Source organism: Rhinatrema bivittatum, chromosome 2 (genome assembly GCF_901001135.1).
Source record: "Rhinatrema bivittatum chromosome 2, aRhiBiv1.1, whole genome shotgun sequence".
Classification (NCBI taxonomy): domain Eukaryota; kingdom Metazoa; phylum Chordata; class Amphibia; order Gymnophiona; family Rhinatrematidae; genus Rhinatrema; species Rhinatrema bivittatum.
In genome coordinates, this window is record NC_042616.1 from 661528649 (window position 1) to 661551076 (window position 22428).

Here is a 22428-nt window from a genome sequence, read left to right on the forward strand (position 1 = left end):
TGCCTTGGCCTACGGAAAGCTGAGGCTTTGGCTTTTGTCTAGGTCTCAGCTGCAGTATCAGGTCCAGACCTTGGCTGAAGCCTTGAACTGAGGTTGCAGAGATCTACCGAGTCCTCAGCCTACACAAGGTCGAGAATTCGGCCTGGATCTAGGCCTCGCCGGTGGATCCCCCATTGGGATAAGTGGGGGCCAGGGGAGATCTTTGTCCCAGCATTTTTCTGGGTTTGAGGCCTCGCTTTCATTTTTTGATCCTTTTTTTTTTTTTTGGGGGGGGGGGGGTAATGTTGTTATTTTTTTTTTTCACACAAAAGAAAATAAATCAAACTTTCTACAAACTGAAATTCCTAGGAGAAAAAAAAAAGAACCAAAACCAAATGTATTTTCCCTGCACACCTTTAGCGATTATTCTGTCGATCATATGGAGAAAGTAAAGATTCTTAAGCACCAAGAGATGCAATCTGAGACAAAGAACATGGGACAGAAAGATCCAGAAATAATCCCAGTCATATTGGGTGCCATTTGTCTGATTAAGAAGAATTTTCAAGAGCATCGTGATATGTTGCCTATTAAGATTACACCTTATGAGCTCCAAAAGGAGGCTCTCTTTGGTACAATGCAATTACTAATAAGGGCATTAGTAAGTTTGAGAGTTTGAGATCATCCCCAATATGTCATGGCTTACGAATGAGTTCATTCCTGTCAAGGTATGTGCAAAAGAAACCTATTTGGAGAAACTGCACCCCCTGTCCTGGAAGAAACAACAAATCACTCATGCTCAAAATTGACTTAAAACATTGAAATAACAGAGTTCTTCCTTTATTACAACTTTGATATTATAAAATAGAACTGTACAAAAAGGAATAAGGTCTTTTGGTTACTTGTGGAAACAACCAGTCACAACAGGCTAACTGTCCTGAAGGCTGCACCTTGAAAGAATCTAGCACAGCTCACAAGAGCACCTAAAGAAAAAAAGCAAGCTAGTTGAAAACGAAGACCATTTCCAGCAGAATATAGTCAATAGGAGAAATATTGCTCTTATTATTATTATTATGTCTGCTACACTGGGAGGATAACTTTAAAAGAATTGTGTGTGGCAGCATATATGCGTCTGTGGCTGCAGATAGTTTTGTCATAGTATTTTATAACATGCACGTATCACATATGCATGCACTTATCACATATGCACATATTATAAAATATGCATATGTTTATCCCACAAAATACGCGTGTATGTAGGCTAATGTCCTATTATATGCAATACCTTGAAACCATGTATTTCACTGCATTAAATGCACGTACTTTACCCATCTATTTTTTAAATATACTTGCATTTATTTTATGTGTGAAAATAAAATATGACTTACTTGCGTGAGTCAGGATTTACACATGATAGTCGGTGTATTTTAAAACAATCACGTGTGAGTGAAATTTCCATTTATCTTATTAGTCCATCAGCTTGCCCCATCCTTCCCCAGATCTTCAAGACCTGGTTCTTCAGCCTGAACTCCCCTCCGTCTACCCAGACCTCCCACCCAGTTAATACTACACAATAAACAGATACTTACACCAGATAATTAGCAGGTGTAAAAATGCATGAGTAAGTTGGAAAATGTATGCATGTGTTTTTTAAAATAGCAACTTTGGCACATAAGTGTTGGCCCCACCAAGGAACGCTCCTAGACCTCTCCTTTTTTACATGTTTATATGTGCGCTCAAAAGTGAACAAACGTGTGTATTGTGGACATATATAAAATACCGAATATGCGAATAGCAGCTGCTTATATGTATATGCTAATTTGTATGTACATAACATTTTGAAAATTCGCCTTAAAGTCTGTTCAAAGTCTCCAAATGATTAGCTCCAAGTGATAGTATATTTGAATGTCATATACATACATTATAAAATTCAACCCTAGTATCTTATAAGTCTTGTAAGTAGTTGAATGCATATATTAAAAAGTGAAGATGATAATATAGACCATTGGTGTACTCCATATTTATTTATTTATTTATTTATTTATCAGGTTTTACATTTTTATATTGTAGAACTTGGGAGGTCAGAGAGATTCTTACCTATTAAAACTCTTTGCTACCTCTCTCTTTAAAATCAAACCATTAAAACATTGTGCTTCTGTCTCAGTTTGGGGGCCCAGGCAGTACAATAATCCCACAATTGTTGGTGTCTCAAAGTGCATTTATTGTTACACGAGGAAATAAAAACAAAACATTCCTGACTTACAATGCACTTAAAAAGATTATACTCAAGGTTAGGAGAAGGCTTAAATCCAGTCCAGATCAGTTCCAGAATATTCTTCTTCATGGGCAAACACAAGCAAACTTGCGACACAGCTTCTATTTACAGGCTTTAACACTGGGCTTCAGGCTTTCTCAGGACAGTATAGAACAAGGCATAAGGCTGGCACACGGTAAAGACTCTCAGGTCTTCCTCCGGGATCTCAAATCAGAAACTTGGGCCTGCAAGCTGTTCTAATTTAAATGCCCTGAGGACCAATCAGGATCCTCAGAGGTGGGGCCCCGGGTCAAACAACAGGGTTTCTGTAGTCTTAGGTAGTCTCACCGGCGGACACCAGCTTCCAACAAGGTAGATCTTGGTTCAAGGCCAGCCACAGCGCTTCTTATCCTCACACTCCAATCCCATTGAACTTAAATCTATATCAGTGGTATTCACTCTAAGCCCCTGAGGACTGCAAACAGGCTAGATTTTCTGGTGGTCCCAAATGACTACGCATGAGATAGGCTTGCATGTACACTGCCTCCATGATATGCAAATCTCTCTCGTGCATATTCATTAGGGATAGCCTGAAAACCTGACCTGTTTGTGGCCCTCAGGGGCTGGGTATAAATACCACTGGTCTAGCTAGTAAGATATCATGATCAATAGTATTAAAGACAGCAAAGTGCAATGAAAACACTGCTGAACTATAAAAAAAAAAATTATATTCTTTTGGTTGCCAATTTTGGTATATCATGCATGCAGAAGTGCTGTATATGGTAGAAAAGATAAGAACTATACATTGATATGATGTCTGAAGAATGACTATGAGTAATTAATAGGGATGTTCTTTAATTTTAAAATGAATGGGTAATCCATACCAAAACAGAAAGGTCCCCAGTCATGGCTGATTTGGGGGGGGGGGGGGGGGCTTAAAAGAGATTCAGAGGGGCCTGATGAGGCTCCAGCTAGGCTTGGCTCAGTCCATTCAGGGATGGCTAGGGCCTAGCATCTTGGTGGGGCATCAGGAATTCCCTGGGAGCCCTGGAAAGTTTCACCAAAACAAAAAACAAACTGAAATGAAAATATTTGGTCTGTTCTACCCTAACAAATATTTTTGTGATTGAAAATTGATTGCGTATAATAATACCATGTAGTGCTTTAAGTAGGCAGAGTGATTCATTTATGCATGTTAATGTGGCAGTTCTGAATGGTATTCGTTTTTGACTTCTGATCTCCCTATAATCCTGTGGATAGATTTTGCTGTGCGATAGAGAATAAGAAAGGTGCACACATATATGAAAGTACATGCATGTGGAAAGAGAAAAAGAGGGAAGAAAGTTGTGAATGAAAGGAAAAGAGGTTTAAATTAGCCATTAGCCATTAGCAATGGTTACATGGAATAGACTTAGTTTTTGGGTACTTTCCAGGTTCTTATGGCCTGGATTGGCCACTATTGGAAGCAGGATGCTGGGCTTGATGGACCCTTGGTCTGACCCAGTATGGCATTTTCTTATGTTCTTATGTTCTTATTGTAGGCATGCAAGTAGGCCAAAGTGTTTTTTTTAATGGCAAGCGCTGCAGATCCTGGTGGTCAAAGCACTGTTGGCACCTTTAAAAGCGACTTTTATGTAGGGAAGTGAGTAAAGATAGGGAAGGTTGTTACCTCTGTTTGATATTACTTGATTGAATAAAAAAGAATGTTGAGCACAGTTTTCTCTTTTTTTCAAAAAGAGAAAAAAAGTTTTAAATGGGTCCAATTTACTTCAATAGGAACTAATAAAATATACTAGTGATTCATCTTAGAGCTATTCCTTAAATATAATTCCATTCAGAAGGCTCTCAGAGGAAAACAAGAATCATGCATATATTTCGGTAAAAAGGGGTTTGAAGGCATGTCCATGGGTGACATGGAGGGCATGAATGGACTGTCTATGGTAGCTTCTCTTGTGCATCTCAGGTATCTTTAATAAGGCTGTGATGAATATTTTTCCCTCTAACTGTTGCATAAATATCTCCTTTTGCCACAGCTATAATTCAGCAAATGTTAGATATTTTTTTTACTATTCGGCCTCCAGTGGCCAAAAAGAATTTGGGTGAACCAAGCTGTATATTCTATAGCTAAATAGATCCAAATTATAAAGTTTCAGAATGTTTTAGCTCTTAATGACTATTACTAACCCATTAATGTTCAAGGGATTGATAGTGTAGACATGCCCTATCTTCACAGAGATAACATGTAACCATGGTAACCGGTTATCTCTGTGCTTTCACTCTGCTCTGAGTTTGACTTGGAAAGTTTGAGTTCTAAAAATAGAAACCAAGCAGGTTTTCTGCATTGCTTGTTATCAGAACACTGCACTCTTAATAGATTTTTCAGTCTAGTTCCTCAAGCCCCAGATGTTTCGAGACACATGTACAAAAATTTGTTTTAGCCTGACATCTGACCTGATTAAAAGGACTGTTTTTTTTTTTTTTTTTTTTTGCAAAGCTCTTGTTTTTTTCTTATGCACCCAAAATAGGAGAAAAGTATTAGAAAATCAGCCAGGCATTTGGTCTCTATAGAACTGGATGTGTGGGAGATTCAAGCATGAACCTTGTGCTATTCAGAGGAGAATGTTTTACCATGAAATGTCCTTGGTTCCCTTCTTAATTATCCGTGCATTCCTAGGCTTTGAAACAATTCTCTATTTAGATTTTTTTTAAATGTCCATTCTTATTCAAGGTAATATTATCGCAGGATTTCTAATGGATAATAGACTACGCATTAGAACGTGTAACAACTTTCCAACCTAAAATTGTGCGTAATTTTAGAGGTTATGCAAGTGTGGGACATTATCTATAGACCAAGGTCAGTTAGGGAGCAGGCAGGCACTGCTCAAAACTAATTTAATGTTTCCCTCCTGCAGCTCTAGTCTCAGAAAGCTTCTGTTTATTTATTTTATTGGTACATTTTTATATTTCACTGTCTTCTAAAATAAATGTTCCATGCGGATTACATAGTAACATACCCGGTCATGTGAAAACCTACAAGGACAGACAATAAACATAAAATCACACATTTAAAGAAACCCTCGTTATTGCTTTTTGCGTCCATTTGTAGCCTCTCCCGTTATCACTTTACACATTCATAAACAGCACCTTGCACTGGCACGGGTCACTCTGATTTAATGGCAGCCTACTACTCTCTAGAAAGCAGTACTTTTACAGTGTCATTCAGTCTGCATCACACAATGCCATGATTTCGGCTTCAGGGAATACAGCTTCGAGGAGCAGCACATTTCAGTAAAAAAAAAAAAAAAAAAAAAGAGATGAAGCTCACCTATCAGGTCAGGGTAGTTGTAAGTCCAGAAGGAGTTGAAAGTATGTACCACATTATGATGTTTCCAGTGTCTTTGGGGCTGATGCTTCCTCCGGCAACTGGAATATGCTCTTTCTCTCTCTCTCCTAAAACACAGGCTACATGGCTGCAACTTAGTGCTCTCTGTCAGATTCAAGATTATAGTATCAGCTTATGAGAATAAGACCACACTTTGCTTTCAGTAATAGTTTCTTTAGTGATAGCAGTACTTATGCAGTCACAATCTTGAAGCAAAGATCCAGGATCCAAACTAGCACGGTTTCATTCACGCCACCTCTCCTCCCACAATAGCAGTTTCTCTTAATTATGGCTGTGCTTGCAAACTGATAGCCTTTAAGTTCCACAATCTTGTAGCAAACATCAAGGTACCAAACTAGAACTGCTGAATTCACTCCACCCCGCCTCCCACAATAGCAGTGTTTCTTAATTATGGCTGTGCTTCCAAACTGATAGCCTCTAAATTCAACAAGTATAAAGACTAGAGGACATTCAATGAAGTTACTAGATGAAACATTTAAGACAAATAGAAGAAAATATTTTTTCCTCATCGCATAATTAAACTTTGGAATTCATTGCTGGAGGATGTGGTGAAGGATGTTAGTGTAGCTGGGTTTAACAAAATTTTGGAAAAGTTCCTGGAAGAAAAGTCCATAAACCATTATAAAGGTGGACTTGGGGAAATCCACTGCTTATCCCTTGTCTCTTTTCATTTTCCACGGGATTGCTATGACGCTGAAAAACAAAATCTTGAAACGCCAAACATAACAGCGTCCACTTATCTTGTTGTGTCCCAGTCTTTTTTTTCGGTTTTTCATGGGATCACTATGCTGTATGAAAGAGTGCTTGAAACGCAATCCCATAGAAAATGAAAAGAGAGATTGGGATGGAATAAAATAAATGGACACTTATGTTTGATTGAATAGTTTATTCTGTCGGGCGAAATGTCTGCTGAATAATAGTTTGAGTAAATGCTGAATATTTGAAAAGAATTGCATTGTGGAATAAAAGAAGAAAAGTGAATTTTTATTAAAAATGAAAGAAAAGGGGGTTTTCTGACCAATGCCGGAAACAACTTGACTGGATTCAGTATTTTATGCTTCCACCCAGTACTGATGTCTTTCCTCTTTGATAAAAAAAAATAACAACAAAAAAAAATAATAAAAATTAAACATTAAAAATAGAAATTGAAGTTGAGAATGTAAATGAAGCAGAAGTGATACAAGTGAATACACACTAGCCATTTTCCATATTTTGAGATTTAACCAAATGCCATTTTAGTTACCTGGCCATTGAAGCCATACCGCTGATGCTCAGGCTATTTTACCCTTTAATTTGCTAACTCTATTCCATAAAAGTCCAGGGTCCCGCCATTTACTTTGCTGTTAGTGTGTTCCCCCACCATTGAAGCAGTGAATAGAGTTAAACTTGCATCATTTGACATTGCTGATACTGTGCAACTCATGAGTAGCATAATTTACTTTGTCTCCCAGACCTTCGCATTATCACAACTTTGCACTAAAGGCAGCTTTGCCTGCTGATTACTCTGTCATTGCCTCCTCAGTAGTGAAGCCTTATTTGCCAAGGGGCTCCCCACTGACTAATTGCTGCAGCCATAGCCCCTAACTGTGCCTCAAGGACATCATACACATCACTACTGAATATGTCAAGATAAATGCACCCCGTCTGGCTGGAGTAAGTCAGGGCAGTTTTCATCAATCAAGTCATGTGTGGCACTAATGACTAGGGGCATCAGCTGGTCCTACCTCATCCCTCGGAGACCTTTCAAAATTAGTGCCCTGCCCAAATGTTTCCCCCAATGGCATTCCTTCCACTTGTTTATGAGCTCAATGAACAATGAATGCCCATGGTCCAGGCATAGAACAGTCCACACTTCAAACCTGTAATAAGCACAGTGCATCTGTTAATACTGCTTTTAATTAAAATATTCCTTAAGCCACAGATACAATTGGTACCTCTGAGAGTGCCATCTTCCCACAGATATCACTTCTTTTGAGAGACCTATCACTTCAGCTGAAATTGAGGTTCCTGTTCTGAATGAGTGTGAGGTGTAACCACTGCCTTTAGCATCATCTGTAGGACACACGTAAAGTGGAAGTGAGACTGCACATGTGGACTAGCAGTGTCCTTCCTCTAATTCTTACTGGGCAGGTACACTCCCCTTTCAATCTATGCAACTCTGTCCTTTGGATTTCTTCTTTTGGATCTGTGGACGGGTATGATCACACTTCTGCAAACCATGAGAACATCCTTGAACTTAAAGTTAGTGGATTGCAGCCCCAATGAAGATTGAAGTAGCAGTTCACTGACTTGCAAGACAGCCAAATAGGCCAGTGAGAATGTGCAGTGTAAGAGGTGAGGCTTGAAGCTATTGTAGCACACACCTTTGAGTATTTGAATTAATTGCCCCAAGCATTCATGGGTAATAGTGTATCTCAGATTCCACTGTTCCTTTGCAGCTCAAGTCCATTCCTGCATCTTTTTTTTTTTTTTACAATGATAGTAGCTACTAGGTTTTAATTTCCTTTGAAAAGCAATCTATACCAGCTAAGTAAGCGCCTACTGATGACCTGATAGTGCCCTCCCACTTGTGTTGCAAGATATATTTTATCGATGAATGCACAGACAGAGATCATTACAGGACACTGTCTTCCCTGGTAAGAAAAAACTGAAAATCCAATATCTTTTTTTGTTGACCAACAAGGAGTCCATAATCATCCTTCAGACTTCAGGGAGCCAAGGTGCCAAACTTCCAGAGGAGCTGGTGTCCTGATGAAATCTGCCTCAAGGGCCAAGGTCCTGAAGGAAGACCAACCATTTAAAAAAACAGGAGAGAAAATCAGCTATGCCATTCTCAGTGCCTGGCACATGTGCTGTGCATAGTGTAATGTTATACAGTAAACAACTCAAAACTAATTCCCTTAATAGCACAGTCCCCCACCTTCAGTCTTGGCCGATAACTATTTATGGACTCTTCAATAGACATGTTATTGTTATCAGACTTAAAGATCACTCCTTTGTTGCAGAGATGCTTACCCCAAATGTATAATGCAATGACAAATAGGGAAAAGCTCCAGGAAGGTTATGTCCCTGTTGATTCCAAACCTATACCATGCTTTGGACTACACTTCTGCGCATCATAATCCTTTGAAGTAAATGCCAAAACCCCAAACCCAGTGATATGTCTGTAAAAATATTTCCAATTCACTATTGAACTTGATGGGGGAGGGTCCAGACAGATTTCCATTTAATTAAAAGATCACAGAAATCACTCTAAATTTTGATTTTCTGTTCTGTGGACTTGGTTATTCATATATTGTGGTGCATTTATGTGATATCTTTGTCACTGTTGTTTTTTGCTGGTTGTAATGTAAACCGAAGTGATAATTAATCCTGTTAATTGAACCTCGGTATATAAAAGTTATAAATAAATAAATAAATAAATATCAGCCATGACAATAGTGAGCCTTTGGATAAAAACCTTTTTCAGAGAGGTCACATGGCAACTGAGCTGGAGACCTTCGCTCATACATCAGGCTTGACGCCTAAGAGTACCAGAGAAAAATAAGGGCACTCTGTCTTGTCTTGTACCAGCATAATGCCAAACTTGGCTGGCTGGCCGCTATCCTCTCAAAAATGCACAGCAGGTATCTGCATTCATGTGCATCCTTGCCAAATATCAGGAAATGATTCAGATAATACACTATATTGTTGGAATTCACAACCTGCTCAAACATCCAGCACACAAATGTACTAAAGTTCTCAAAATAGGCACAAGAGATCCATTACCCCATTGGGATGCATTTGTCAAATTGGAACTCCCCATTTAAATTTGAAATACAGCATGTGAAAGGAATAGGGTACATCGGGAGCAGGCAGAAGGCAGACTGTATGTTGGCCTTTGTTAAATAAGCAAAGGCCAACAAACAGTCTGCAGTTTTCAAGACTTTGATAACTATGCCCTGGTCTAGTTACATATATTGGCTCAGTGTAATTGCTTATTGATCTACCTTCCAGAAAAGAAATATTGTGGATAAGCTAAATCCCAGTTCCTTCTTTGGGACAATCCCCAGGGGGAGTATAATCATATTTTTGAATGGGAGAATGCAAAACAGGCCATCTATCCTACCCAGCAAAATCTTCAGGTAATTCTTTTATCTCACCACTGAATCATGATGGTGTTAGATAATGAATTATGAATAGAGTTTGACTACGTGGGCGGGATTTCAGAGCATGGTATAATGCGTGAAACCTTGGTTATTTGATCTCCTGTGCTTGATGTGGGAAGAATGACCTTATTGCTGACTCAGTAGGGGGGCTAGACCCATCGCTGCACCATGACAATGGTTGAGTGTGCTGCCTTCAATCTTTGGTTCTCTATATTGAGTTGCTAGGTGAGTGACTCCACAGCTAGCACAAGCCTGCCAGAACTTGCAAGGAGACCATGTCCAATGTCTAGCATTTATCTACCTGCATTTATCATGCTTCCCTGATAAAACATTCAAACCCATAACCCTAAAACCATCAGAGGGATTGAGAAATCTCTCAGCGCTGGATGACCTGTGTATGGTTATTTCTTCTAGCCAGAGATCAACTACCCGCTGCCTCCTTGTTGTTGTGCTATCCTTGACCATGCTTTTTCAGAACTTTACAGGCCAGTCCCTAAAGCACTTATGTGCTTTCATTAAGTTGTCAAGGTATTTGATCAAGTAGCTACCTGCTCATGTTCACTTTCTACCATTATGCTCCTAAATATATAGAAAGTAGAGATGTGAATCGTGTGATCGATCGTCTTAATGATCGATTTTGGCTGGGGGGGAGAGGGAATCGGATTGTCGCGGTTTTGTTTTTTTTTAAATCGTGTAAATCGTAAATCGGGGGAGGGCGGGAAAACCGGCACACTAAAACAACCCTAAAACCCACCCCGACCCTTTAAAATAAATCCCCCACCCTCCCGACCCCCCCCCCAAAATGTCTTAAATTACCTGGGGTCCAGTGGGGGGGGGGGGTCCCGGTGTGATCTTCGACTCTCGGGCCACGGGTGCGTTAATAGAAATGGCGCTGGCGCTACCTTTGCCCTGTCATATGACAGGGCAAAGGTAGCACCGGCGCCATTTTGGTTCCTGTCCCCTGATGTCACGAGCGCAGGAGATTGCTGGATCCCCAGGGACTTTTGGCCAGCTTGGGGGAGCCTCCTGACCCCCACAAGACTTGCCAAAAGTCCAGCGGGGGTCCGGAAGCGACCTCCTGCACTCGAATCGTATTGCTGTATTGCAAAATGGTGCCGGCCATACGGCCGGCGCCATTTTGCAATATGGCAATATGGCCATACGGCCAGCGCCATTTTGCAATACAAAATAGGTATGACCCTTCTCGACCAGCAGAAGGAAAAGGAATAGGATAAAAAATATAAGAAAACTCACATGAATACATAAGTGAGCAAGCAGTGTCATAATGTCTTCCATAGGTCCCAAATGCAAAGAACTGGCACTCAAAAGGAAAAGTATATATAAAAATGAGAAGAAAAAAAAAAGATTCCAGAATCATCAGAAGCAGCTTGAAAAATGTGCGAGAATCAACTATCAAAGCATAATGTTAGCAAGAACAATGCACCTCAGGCAGCTGAAGAAATGAAGATTCTCAGTCCAGCATAACACTCATGTCCATAAAAAAAGAAAAATAGAAATCTCCAGCAACATCTGGGAAAATAGACCTTTCGTGAATCCCATCCATCTAACAAATAGCAGTGTCATAATGTCTTCCATAGGTCCCAAATGCGAAGAACTGGCACTCAAAAGGAAAGTATATATAAAAATGAGAAGAAAAAAAAAAAAGATTCCAGAATCATCAGAAGCAGCTTGAAAAATGTAAATCTACTGAGGGTGCGAGAAAGCTCCACCTCGGGGAGCCAATAGCGTGATCAGTACTTAAGTTGTGCCCCACAAATAAATAACTAGGTCCCCCAGATTAACAACTCAGAGGGGAAGCAATGCACACATGTACCTCCATAAGTCTCAGTCATAGAGCAACTAACGAGGGTGTAACAATGCCCGGAGGCACATTAATGAAATGAGAAATGTCAATTAAAAGAAAAAGAAAGAAAGAAAACAACTCAAACAGAGTCACTGAGCAAGGTGGCTAGAAATGTCTTTGTGTCATCTACACTTTTAAAATCCATATGTTTACCTTGCTTTCACACATGCAAGGGTGCAGGAAACTGAAAGGCGAAGCGAATGTTACGTTGTACTAGGGAAGAGCTAACCAGTGAAAATGCACACCTCTGAGCAAAACTTGATTTGAAAAGTCCTGAAAGATAAATACTTTCTGGTTCCAATAATGCAGAGCTTTCTTCTTATAAAAGGCCTGCAAAATCAGCCCTTTATAAAGAAAATTAGAAAGTTTTGCAATAATAGTTCTTGGCCATAGTCTCCCCACCATCTTGTGTCCAATCCGGGGCACTCGTTCAAAAATCATTTTCCCCTGAAGATGAGAAAGATCCAATTCCAGCAATAACCACTCTTCCATAACCTTGAAAACATCAAGGTCAGCATCTTTGATGATCCCCCCAAAACAATGATTAGAGCAAGAAGCCCAGTTCTCGAGATCATCTATTTTATCTTCATTCTCAGCCAGAGATTTTTCAAGTGCATGCACACAGCCTTCTAGCTTTAAAGTGTAATCCTCCACTTTGCCCCGTGACATAGTGAGGGCAAAGGCTATCGGTGCCATTTTGAATACTGGCAGCCGATGGCCCGAGTGCAGGAGGTCGCTCCCGGACCCCCACTGGACTTTTGGCAAGTCTTGTGGGGGTCAGGAGGGTCCCCCAAGACTTGCCAAAAGTCTTGGGTGGTCCAGCAGGGGTCCGGAGGCGATCTCCTGCACTCGGGCTGTCGGCTGCCAGTAATCAAAATGGCGCTGATAGCCTTTGCCCTTACCATGTCACAGGGGCTACCGGTGCATTGGTCAGCCCCTGTCACATGGTAGGAGCACAAGATGACGCTGGCCATCCATTGCTCCTACCATGTGACAGGGGCTGACCAATGGCACTGGTAGCCCCAGTGACATGGTAGGTCAAAGGCTATCGGTGCCATTTTGAATACCGGCAGCTGAGGGTGTGTGCAGGAGATGGCTCCCGGACACCCCGCTGGACCACCAGGGAGTTTTGGTAAGTCTTGGGGGACCCTCTAGAAGGGTCCACAGGAGTACTATTGAAGCTAATAATCATGGGTTACACATCCACCACCCACTCTGTAAAGAAATATTTCCATTGATTATTCCTGAGTCCATCATTCCAGAGCCTTGTTTCTGTTGAGAGACCCACCTTCTGTATACTTATTAGGAGTGTGCAGTCATTTGAAATGAAATAGGAAATATCAATGATATTTCCTATTTCGTTTAATTTTGTGGGTTGAAAAAAACACAAAATTTTGTGGGGTTTTTTTCCTATCTGTTTTTTTTTTTGGAGGGGCAAAAAAAAATCAATATTAAAAAAAAATACAGAACTCGCTCCAACCCTTTATTAAATTATTCAGCGACCCCCTTTGCCTACCTTCCCGATCCCCCAGAATTCACCAAAATTTCCTCAGTGGTCTACAAAGGGCCTGGGAGAGACTTCACGCTCCCAGCCTAGCAGCTGGGAGCGTGAAGCTGCACTGGTAGCCAATGTCACAAGCTGCCCTTTACCTCTAGCTTGTGACATTGGCTACCAGTGCCATTGGGCAGTCGCTGTCATATGATAGAGGCAATGGGCAGCCCACGCCATTTTTCAAAATAGTGTTAGCCAGACCTTTGTCCCTATCATGTGACAAGGGTTGCCCAATGGCACCAGCATCTCCTGTCACAAGATAGGGGCAAAGGACAGCTGGTGACATTTTGAATAATGGCAGCTGACAGGCCAGGAGTGGGAGGTTGCTCCAGGGAAAGTTTGGTGAAACTTGGGGGGGGGGGGGTCAGGAGGGTGGGCTATGAATGGTGAGTGGGGTTGCTAAATCTTTAAATAAACGGGAAGGGTTGGGGTGGCTTCTGTATTTTTTTATTTTTTAATGAAACAAAAAGAAAAAAATGATATGAGGTGGACTCAATATGGCCCACCTTTGAAATAATATTAAAAACTCCTGGCCTGGCAGCTGCCATTATTCAAAATGTCACCAACTGTCCTTTGCCCCTATCTTGTGACAGGAGATGCCGGTGTATTTTTAGCTACAATCCCTAATATTTATACCTTGGAGGTATTTAAATGTCTTCATCATATCTCCTCTATCCTGTCTTCTCTCTAGGAAATGCATGTTTATTTATGTATTTATTTATTTTTTTAGACATTTTATATACCGTCGTTCCAAATAAAGATCACAACAGTTTACAGAAGTAACATTCATAACTATATATAGAGAGAGGGAAAGAGTGAGAGAGGAAGAGATGTGCCATTACCAGGGTCCTCTCTCACCTCCAATCATGTCATTTCAAAGGACTAGTACCTGCTAATATCTCATTATTAGCCATCTTGCTAGCAACGTACTAGTTGACAACCAAATAATCAAGGCATTACACCATCACAAATCGTTACAGATTACAGCAATGTTATCAAAGAGGCTGGAAGCTGAGCTCAGAGCCACAGCTATGCGGATTCAATCTCCCACCCTGTTGAATCTGGTTTTAATAATCTAGTTATTTAATAACTAGATTATTAATGATTGTTCCAAAATTAAAGATTTTGTTATTTTTAACTGATTCTTTCCTATAGACAATCTTTTCTTACTCCCTGCTTTCCCTCCCAACCTTCGGGAGCACTACTAGCTAGGCAGGATTTCCCATTCATTTTATGTTACCTAGTCAGGAAGAAGGCAACATGTGAAACACCTTTAGTTGCAACTAGATTCCAGTACCATCTACCTACCCAGGTACCACTTGGAACTTTGAGCCATCCTAGCGGAAGAGATTCACTATTTCCACTGAATTGAAGCTAGGGGATGCTACAGTTCATTGCTGTGATGATGTTTAGATCTTTCAGTCTGACCTTGTAGACTTTACAACAAAGACCACCTACCATTTTACAGTCATTTTCTGTACTTCCTTTGCTTTATACCATTTTGAAAGTGTGGTCTTCAGAATTGTACACAGTATTTCAAATGAGGTTTCACCAGATGTTATATTGTAAGAAATAATAAGAAGCCAATGTCTTATTAGAACCATTGTTGCACTGTAAACCGATGTGATATTTCAGATCGAATGTCGGTATATAAAAATAAATAAATAACTTAGATGCAATAAGATCTATTTTCTTTCTGCTGACCATGCTTCTCCTTATGTACCAAACCATCTTTCTGGCTTTTACTGTCACCTTCTCTACTTGTCTAGCCACCTTGAGTCCATCAGACTTGATCATTTTCAGATCCCACTCTTGACTCATGCATAGAATAATTTCATCCCCTGTGCTTTACTGCTTTTTTTGGTTTTGCAGCCAAATGCCTGACCCTGCATTTTTCTTAATATTAATTCTTAGCTGCCAGATTTTGGACAATTCACCAAGTTCTGCTAGATGCCTCCTTAGATTTTCCACACTTTCCTGTATGTCTACTCTTTTGCAGATTTTGGTATCATCTGCAAAAAGACAAACCTTTCCCAATAGTCCTTCTACTATATTGCTTATGTCAATGCAAAAAGAATCAGTCCAGGGACCAATCTCTTAGCCACACCACTAGTAGCACCCGTCTTCATGGAGTAAACTCCATTTACCACTACCCTTTGTGTCCTCCCACTCAGCAAGTTTCTAACCCAGTCATCACTTAAGGGTCTGTATCATGGATGTTCAGTTAATTAATTAATTAATTTTATTTATTTATACATTTTATATACCATCGTTCCATGTATAGATCAAAACAGTTTACAAAGTGACATTCATAGTTATAGCTCAGCACACAAACAATGATTTGTTACAGAGGTGTTATTCATACTAGCAGGCATTAATATTTATCAAGTGAGATTTGTAGTACATATTAATAATAGATCTGGTACTTAAGGCAAAGAGCATTTTAAATAAATCAAAATGATAGTTTTCTCATTTTAGTCAGTGGGTTGTTTGGGGAATCTTAAATTCTCTTGTTTGATTTATTCTTCATGATTTGATTATTATCTTATGTCCTTCTTGACTTTGGTACTCTGCATATTCTGAAGTTTTTAAGTCAATGTATATGGGTTTTTGAAGAACCATGTTTGTAGCCCTCCTTTAAATTTCTTTCTATCTGATAAAGTATGTAACGTTGTAAAGTACTGTTCCCATTGGAATCCTCCCCCCTCCTTAACAGTTCTTTGTTATTTCCTCCTGCTGTTACACTGTAAACCGATATGATGTCGCTACAAATATAGGTATAGAAAACGTTATAAATAAATAAATACATAAATAAATAACATCTCAGGCAGAGAATTCCAGAGTTTTGGACCTGCTATGGAAAATACATGATCTCTTATTTGCATCAGATGTGTGTTTCATATTGTGGGAATAGTCAATAGTCCTTTATTTTGAGATCTTAGTGTTCATTGTGGATTGTATGGTTGAAGTGTCACTCCTAACAAGCCAGTAATTTATATCATCTATGCCAGACCATGTCAAAGGCCTTACTGAAATCAACTCTGGTCATCCAGCCAAAGAAATTGATCAGATTGGTCTGACAAGACCTACCTCTGATAAAACCATGCTGCCTTGGATCTTGTCATCTACTGGAATGCTCTGCCCTCTGATTTCCAAAATAATGCAGACAGGAAACAGAGAGTAGGATTAAATGGTCAATTTTCTAAGTGGAAAAAGGTAAATAGTGGAATGCCTCAAGGATCTTTACTTGGACTGCTGCTTTTCAATATATTTATAAATGATCTGGAAAGGGATAAGACAAGTGAGGTGATCAAATTTGCAGATGACACAAAATCATTCAGAGAGGTTAAATCACATGTGGATTGTGATAACTTGCAGGAGGACATTGCAAGACTGGAAGATTGGACATCCAAATGGCAGATGAAATTTAATGTGGACAAGTGCAAGGTGATGCATATAGGGAAAAATAGTAGTAGTTACACAATGTTAGGATCCATATTAGGAATTACCACCCAGGATAAAGTTCTAGGTATCATAATGGATAATACATTGAAATCGTCGGCTCAGTTCAACTCAATGCACAGTTAAGCTCTGGAATTCATTGCCAGAGAATGTGGTTAGGGAAATTAGTGTAGCTAGGCTTATAAAAGGTTTGGATAAATTCCTGGAGAAGTCCATAATCTGCTATTAATCTAGTTGATTTAGGGATTAGCCACTGCTATTACTGGAATTAGTAACATGGGACTAGTTAATGTTTGGGTTCTTGCCAGGTGATTGTAACCTGGTTTGACCACTGTTGGAAACAGGATGGGCTTGATGGACCCCCTATCTGACTCAGTATGACAACTTCTTATGTTCTTATTTTCTTAGCAGTGTGACTGAAGTATGGGCTAGCATCATTAGCTTGTTTCCCTGATAATGTGATGATGCCATTCAACGAGCATGTTCAGTGTACTTCCTTCACCTTTTTCTATAGGAGATCATAATTGGAGCAAATTGCCATGTCCAAAAAGGGATAATGAGGCTTATACATATTTTAAGCAGGCTGATAAGCCATTTCACAGCTCAAATCTAAGTCAGTCACAAATGCCTCAACGTACCCTCATTAACATCTATTTGCTGCCATTCAACCTGCCAAATAACCCCTTGTCAGAATACTGTTTGCAATATTTTTCTACCTTTCCTGAAAAGCTGTCTGCCATGACTTCCTTTCCAACCTCAAATTGAGCATATCCAACCCCTGGTGGTTAATGTGAGGGGAAACTGTTAGTTTAATAGTTGGTGTCTAATAAATGACTGGTGGAAATGAACATCCTTTTTAAACATGGATAATTAGAATCCATAGGACAAAGTTGTAATCATTTACAGAATCCCTTTATTTAAAATACATGTCTGTAAGTAAAGTGTTGAATATCTAATTTACATAAAATCTGTCAGACTTGAGTTGCCTATAATATTCTTCCTTCTGCAGGAATTTCTATACAGATTGTCAATGGCTCTAATTATTTTGAAATGTCATCAACTATACTAATAGAGGCAAACAGGATTTAGTTTGGTTTATACTTGAAGATTTTTCTTTACACTATTAGCAACTTATGACCTTTTAAGATGGACAATAGTTTAATGTGTTTATACATGACAATACTTATTAAAATATGTTTACTAGTTCATACATTAACTAAACATGATTATTGATGAGCTATATAAGGTCTGTTCTCTTCAAAGGCTAAAAGCATTGTTTCTTTTCAATTTTTTAAAAAAATCACCTACTAAACTTACTTAGGATGTAGTACCATTGTACCCCATGAACCATCATTCTATATCCTTTTCCTTTCATTTATTTTGTTTTCACCTTTTAGTTTTCACGAGTCCTGAAAAACAGAGCTTGGCCAACATTTAAACAAGCAAAATCCAAGATCTCTCCATTGCACAGCAGTGACTTCTGTCCCACCAACTGTCATATCAACGTGATGGAAGTGTCCTACCCAAAAACCTCAACATCTCTCGGCAGTGCTTTTGGGGTTCAGTTGGACAGCAGGAAACATGCTTCTCGGGATAAAGAAGACAAAAATGCTGAGCAAGGTAGGCAAACCTTCCTTATTCTGCGAACACTCGGTTTGATGAGGGAAGATGGGATTTGTGACTTTTATCATAAGCATGAAGAGTACATTTTAGATTGTAATTAGATACTGAAAACACTATTGAAGATGATGTAAGATGAGATGCATTTTGTCATGTAACTTATTTTTAGGTGTTCTTGAACCAAATATCAGCTAGAATGCCTTCTTGAGAGATTGCGTCTGTTCATTTTGTCTGTGGGTTAGTATGACAGGCAAAATGGCAAGGAGCAGCACCTGTGCTTTGGGGTGAGGGAAGACTGTAATATGCTAGTTGACAATGCCAAGTTTCATGATGGTCAGTTCGTTGAGTGTGGAGTTTCTCTGTTGGACACTGAGAAGCAGGGCAGAGTGGCACTGTTTGTTGGCAAAGGCAGGAAAAAGCTCCAAGACACAGGGCGTAACACAATGATATTGCATATAGTGCATGCCATTGCAGACTAGGTCTGATGATCATGAACGGATGCATGTTAGGATTGCGAACCACATGCAGATTTTTAAGACAGATAGTCCTGCTTTTACCAACATTGTATATTGGGAATGTAGTAGGGATGTGAATCGTTTTTTGATGATTTAAAAAAATTGTCAGATATTTTTTAAATTGTCAAAAATTGTTAGTCGCGATACAATAGAAATTCCCCCGATTTATCGTGAAAAATCGTAAATCGGGGGAGGGGGGAGGGCGGGAAAACCAGCACACCAAAACAACCCCTAAACCCACCCCGACCCTTTAAAACAAATCCCCCACCCTCCCAACCCCCCCCCCAAATGTTTTAAATTACCTGGTGGTCCAGTGGGGGGGTCCTGGCGCAATCTCCCGCTCTCGGGCCATCGGCGCCATTTTGGCTGCCACTAATATAAATGGCGCCGATGGCCTGATAAAAAAAAACCCACTCGACCCTTTAAAATGACCCCCTTGACCACCCCCCCCCCCCAAACCTTTTAAAATTACCTGGTGGTCCAGCAGGGGTGTGATCTTCCGCTCTCGGGCCATCAGCTGCGTTAATAAAAATGGCGCCGATGGCCCTTAGCGCCGGCGCCATTTTGAATATTGGCAATACGGCCTGAGTGCAGGAGATCGCTCCTGGACCCCCGCTGGACCCCCAGGGACTTTTGGCCAGCTTGGCGGGGCCTCCTGACCCCCATAAGACTTGCCAAAAGTCCAGCGGGGGTCCGGGAGCGACCTCCTGCACTCGGGCCGTATTGCCAGTATTCAAAATGGCGCCGGCGCTACCTTTGCCCTCACTATGTCATAGGGGCCGACGGTCGGCCCCTATGTCATAGACATAGTCTATGACATATGGGTCATATGTCATATGTCATATGGGTCGGCCCATAGTCATAGACAAAGTCATAGGGGCCTGAGAGCTGTTGATCGCTCCCTGCGCTCCCGCTGGACCACCAGGTAATTTTAAAACCTTTTTTGGGGGTTCGGGAGGGTGTTTTGATTATCGGATCGGGTGCAGTCGATAATCAGAACTCAAATCGGGCTGGGCAATAAAAATTTTAAGATTTGGATCGGAACCGGAACCGATCAGATTCCGGTTCCGATTCACAACTCTAGAATGTGGTACTGACTTTCCTATTGCATTCCCTAAGAAAAACAAGACTGCACATCTATGTATGCAGTGGGGTAAAACCAAGACCAGATCTACCTGTCCTGGGGCAAGTTGGCAACCCTAGTGCATGTCAGAATGCCAGGGTTAAAAGAATCAATACAACAGAAAAGAGAGGAAAAAGGATACAAATCCCATATACCAAAAATTATTTTCAATAAACAACTTATATGCTAGCAGATGACAATATCATCAATGATTGCCTCAAAGTTTCACTCTGCGGCCTCTCGCCACTCAATGGGCCGCAAGCCGTGATCGGTCACTGAAGCAGTTAGTTATTTGTAATCATTTATTGTCATCATGCTGCAAAGTCATTACTTTCTTATTATATATGAAAAAAGTTATTTATTTTTTTATGCTGTGATAATCCACCACTAAAGAAATCTAAAAAACTAAATCAAATTATTTTATATTTCCCACATTCACCTACCCCAAATATAAAATCCTACTACCCAAATGTTGAAGAAACATATACTTAGCCACTTATTATAATATGGCCCAAAAAGGACTCATGAAATATGAAACACCACCATCTTATCTCATTTAAAACTGTCCCGACATGTTTCGATTGATACCCAATCTTCTTCAGGAGATCTAAACAAGGTATAAATATCGAGCAAATGTTCTTCAACCCTTAAAAACAGAAAATAAATAAATATAATTACAAACTCACAAACACCAGGAAGAAAGTATTTATACACAAATGGCCGCACTAAACATAGTAGAAAAACTTACCCGGACACACTGGCTGTCTCTCTCACCACATTTAAAAAAATGGCGCCTCAGCGTCTATACCTGAGAAGTATACCTGTCCGTATTAATATCAGACGAAACTACCATACGTCACCGGAAGCAATCACTCAAAATTACAACTAACTACAATTCCCCTAATGCAAAGCGCTAAAACACAGACCAATCAATCTCACGATTAAGGCCCCTAGGGGGCCTTAATCGTGAGATTGATTATTTTCTGTTTTTAAGGGTTGAAGAACATTTGCTCGATATTTATACCTTGTTTAGATCTCCTGAAGAAGATTGGGTATCAATCGAAACATGTCGGGACAGTTTTAAATGAGATAAGATGGTGGTGTTTCATATTTCATGAGTCCTTTTTGGGCCATATTATAATAAGTGGCTAAGTATATGTTTCTTCAACATTTGGGTAGTAGGATTACTCGGGAGTAATTTTTCAATAGCTGCAAAACGCAGTAGGATTACTCGGGAGTAATTTTTCAATAGCTGCAAAACGCAGAACTTCAAAAGAATGATTTAGCTGTAAACAATGCTGTACTATAGGAGCCTCAGTGCGCTGACGCACAATAGCGCTCTTATGTTCAATCATGCGTACTTTTAAACTGCGGCTAGTCTTCCCAATATAAAGAAGGGGACATGGACACCAAAGTCCGTAAATTACACCCTTAGATTGACAATTTGTATGAGATTTAAATCTAAAATTGCCATTGCCAAAAAACGGTAAACATTCCCCTGAGAACGATTGGCTGCAAATACTGCAATGTTCACATGGAAAATGTCCTGCAGTGTGCCCATCATCTGTACTGTCATGCGGTTTTTCATCTGCAAAGTCTGAGTGTACAACAAGATCTCTAAGATTTTTCCCACGTTTGAAAGCAAATCTGGGAATTTCGTGTAATACTGGGTGTAAACTCACAACATGCCAATACTTTTTAATGAGATTTTGAACCTTATAAATCTGAGATGAAAATGGTAATACACAAGTAATACAGTTGGAAACCTGCTGAGTATTGGCAGGGAGAAAAAGTAAATCACGGTTAACCCACCTGGCACGTTTATAAGCTTTCTTATGCAAATTTAAAGGGTAACCCCTCTGTTGGAAATTAAACATCAAAATTTTTGCTTTCAACTTATAATCACCAAGGTTTGAGCATAAACGCCGCAATCTCAAAAATTGCCCGTAGGGTAAGTTAGATTTTAAATGGTACGAGTGACAGCTATCATATCGGAGCAAAGTATTTTTATCAGTTGGTTTTCGATAAATTGAAAAAGAAAATCCCATAGATTGTAATGAAATTGAAATGTCTAAGTATGGAACACATGTTTTCGAGAAAGTGTAGGTAAACTTCAAATGTGTATCACAACTATTTAACCACAGCATAAACGCTGCAAAATCAGTTTCAACACCCTCCCAGACAATCAATATATCGTCTATATAACGACGCCAAAATTTCACCTGCCCATGGTATGGATTGATAACCAAATATTTATGTTCAAAATCACCCATATAAAGGTTTGCAATGTCCGGGGCCATAGTGGCTCCCATCGCAACTCCTTTCCACTGTAAGAAAATTTCATCTCCAAATTTGAAAAAATTGTTGTTTAAAGCCATAGCTGCTAACGATGAAATAAAAGGTGACGGAATACGAGAAGAAACTTCATTCAATTTAGATTGCACAATCTCAAAAGCTTCTTGTTGGGGAATGCTCGTATATAGAGAAACCACGTGAACTGTAGCTAAAGCT

The 22428-nt window shown here is 39.9% G+C and overlaps 1 protein-coding gene across 1 annotated transcript in view; it reads left to right on the forward strand.

The window, feature by feature from the left end:
- The window catches only part of PREX2 (phosphatidylinositol-3,4,5-trisphosphate dependent Rac exchange factor 2), a 922406-nt gene that overhangs the window by 454189 nt on the left and 445789 nt on the right, over positions 1-22428 (forward strand). The window contains exon 24 of the mRNA XM_029591436.1: positions 18057-18279. Within this exon, the coding sequence (XP_029447296.1) occupies positions 18057-18279 (223 nt within the window). The remainder of the gene's footprint in view (positions 1-18056; positions 18280-22428) is intronic.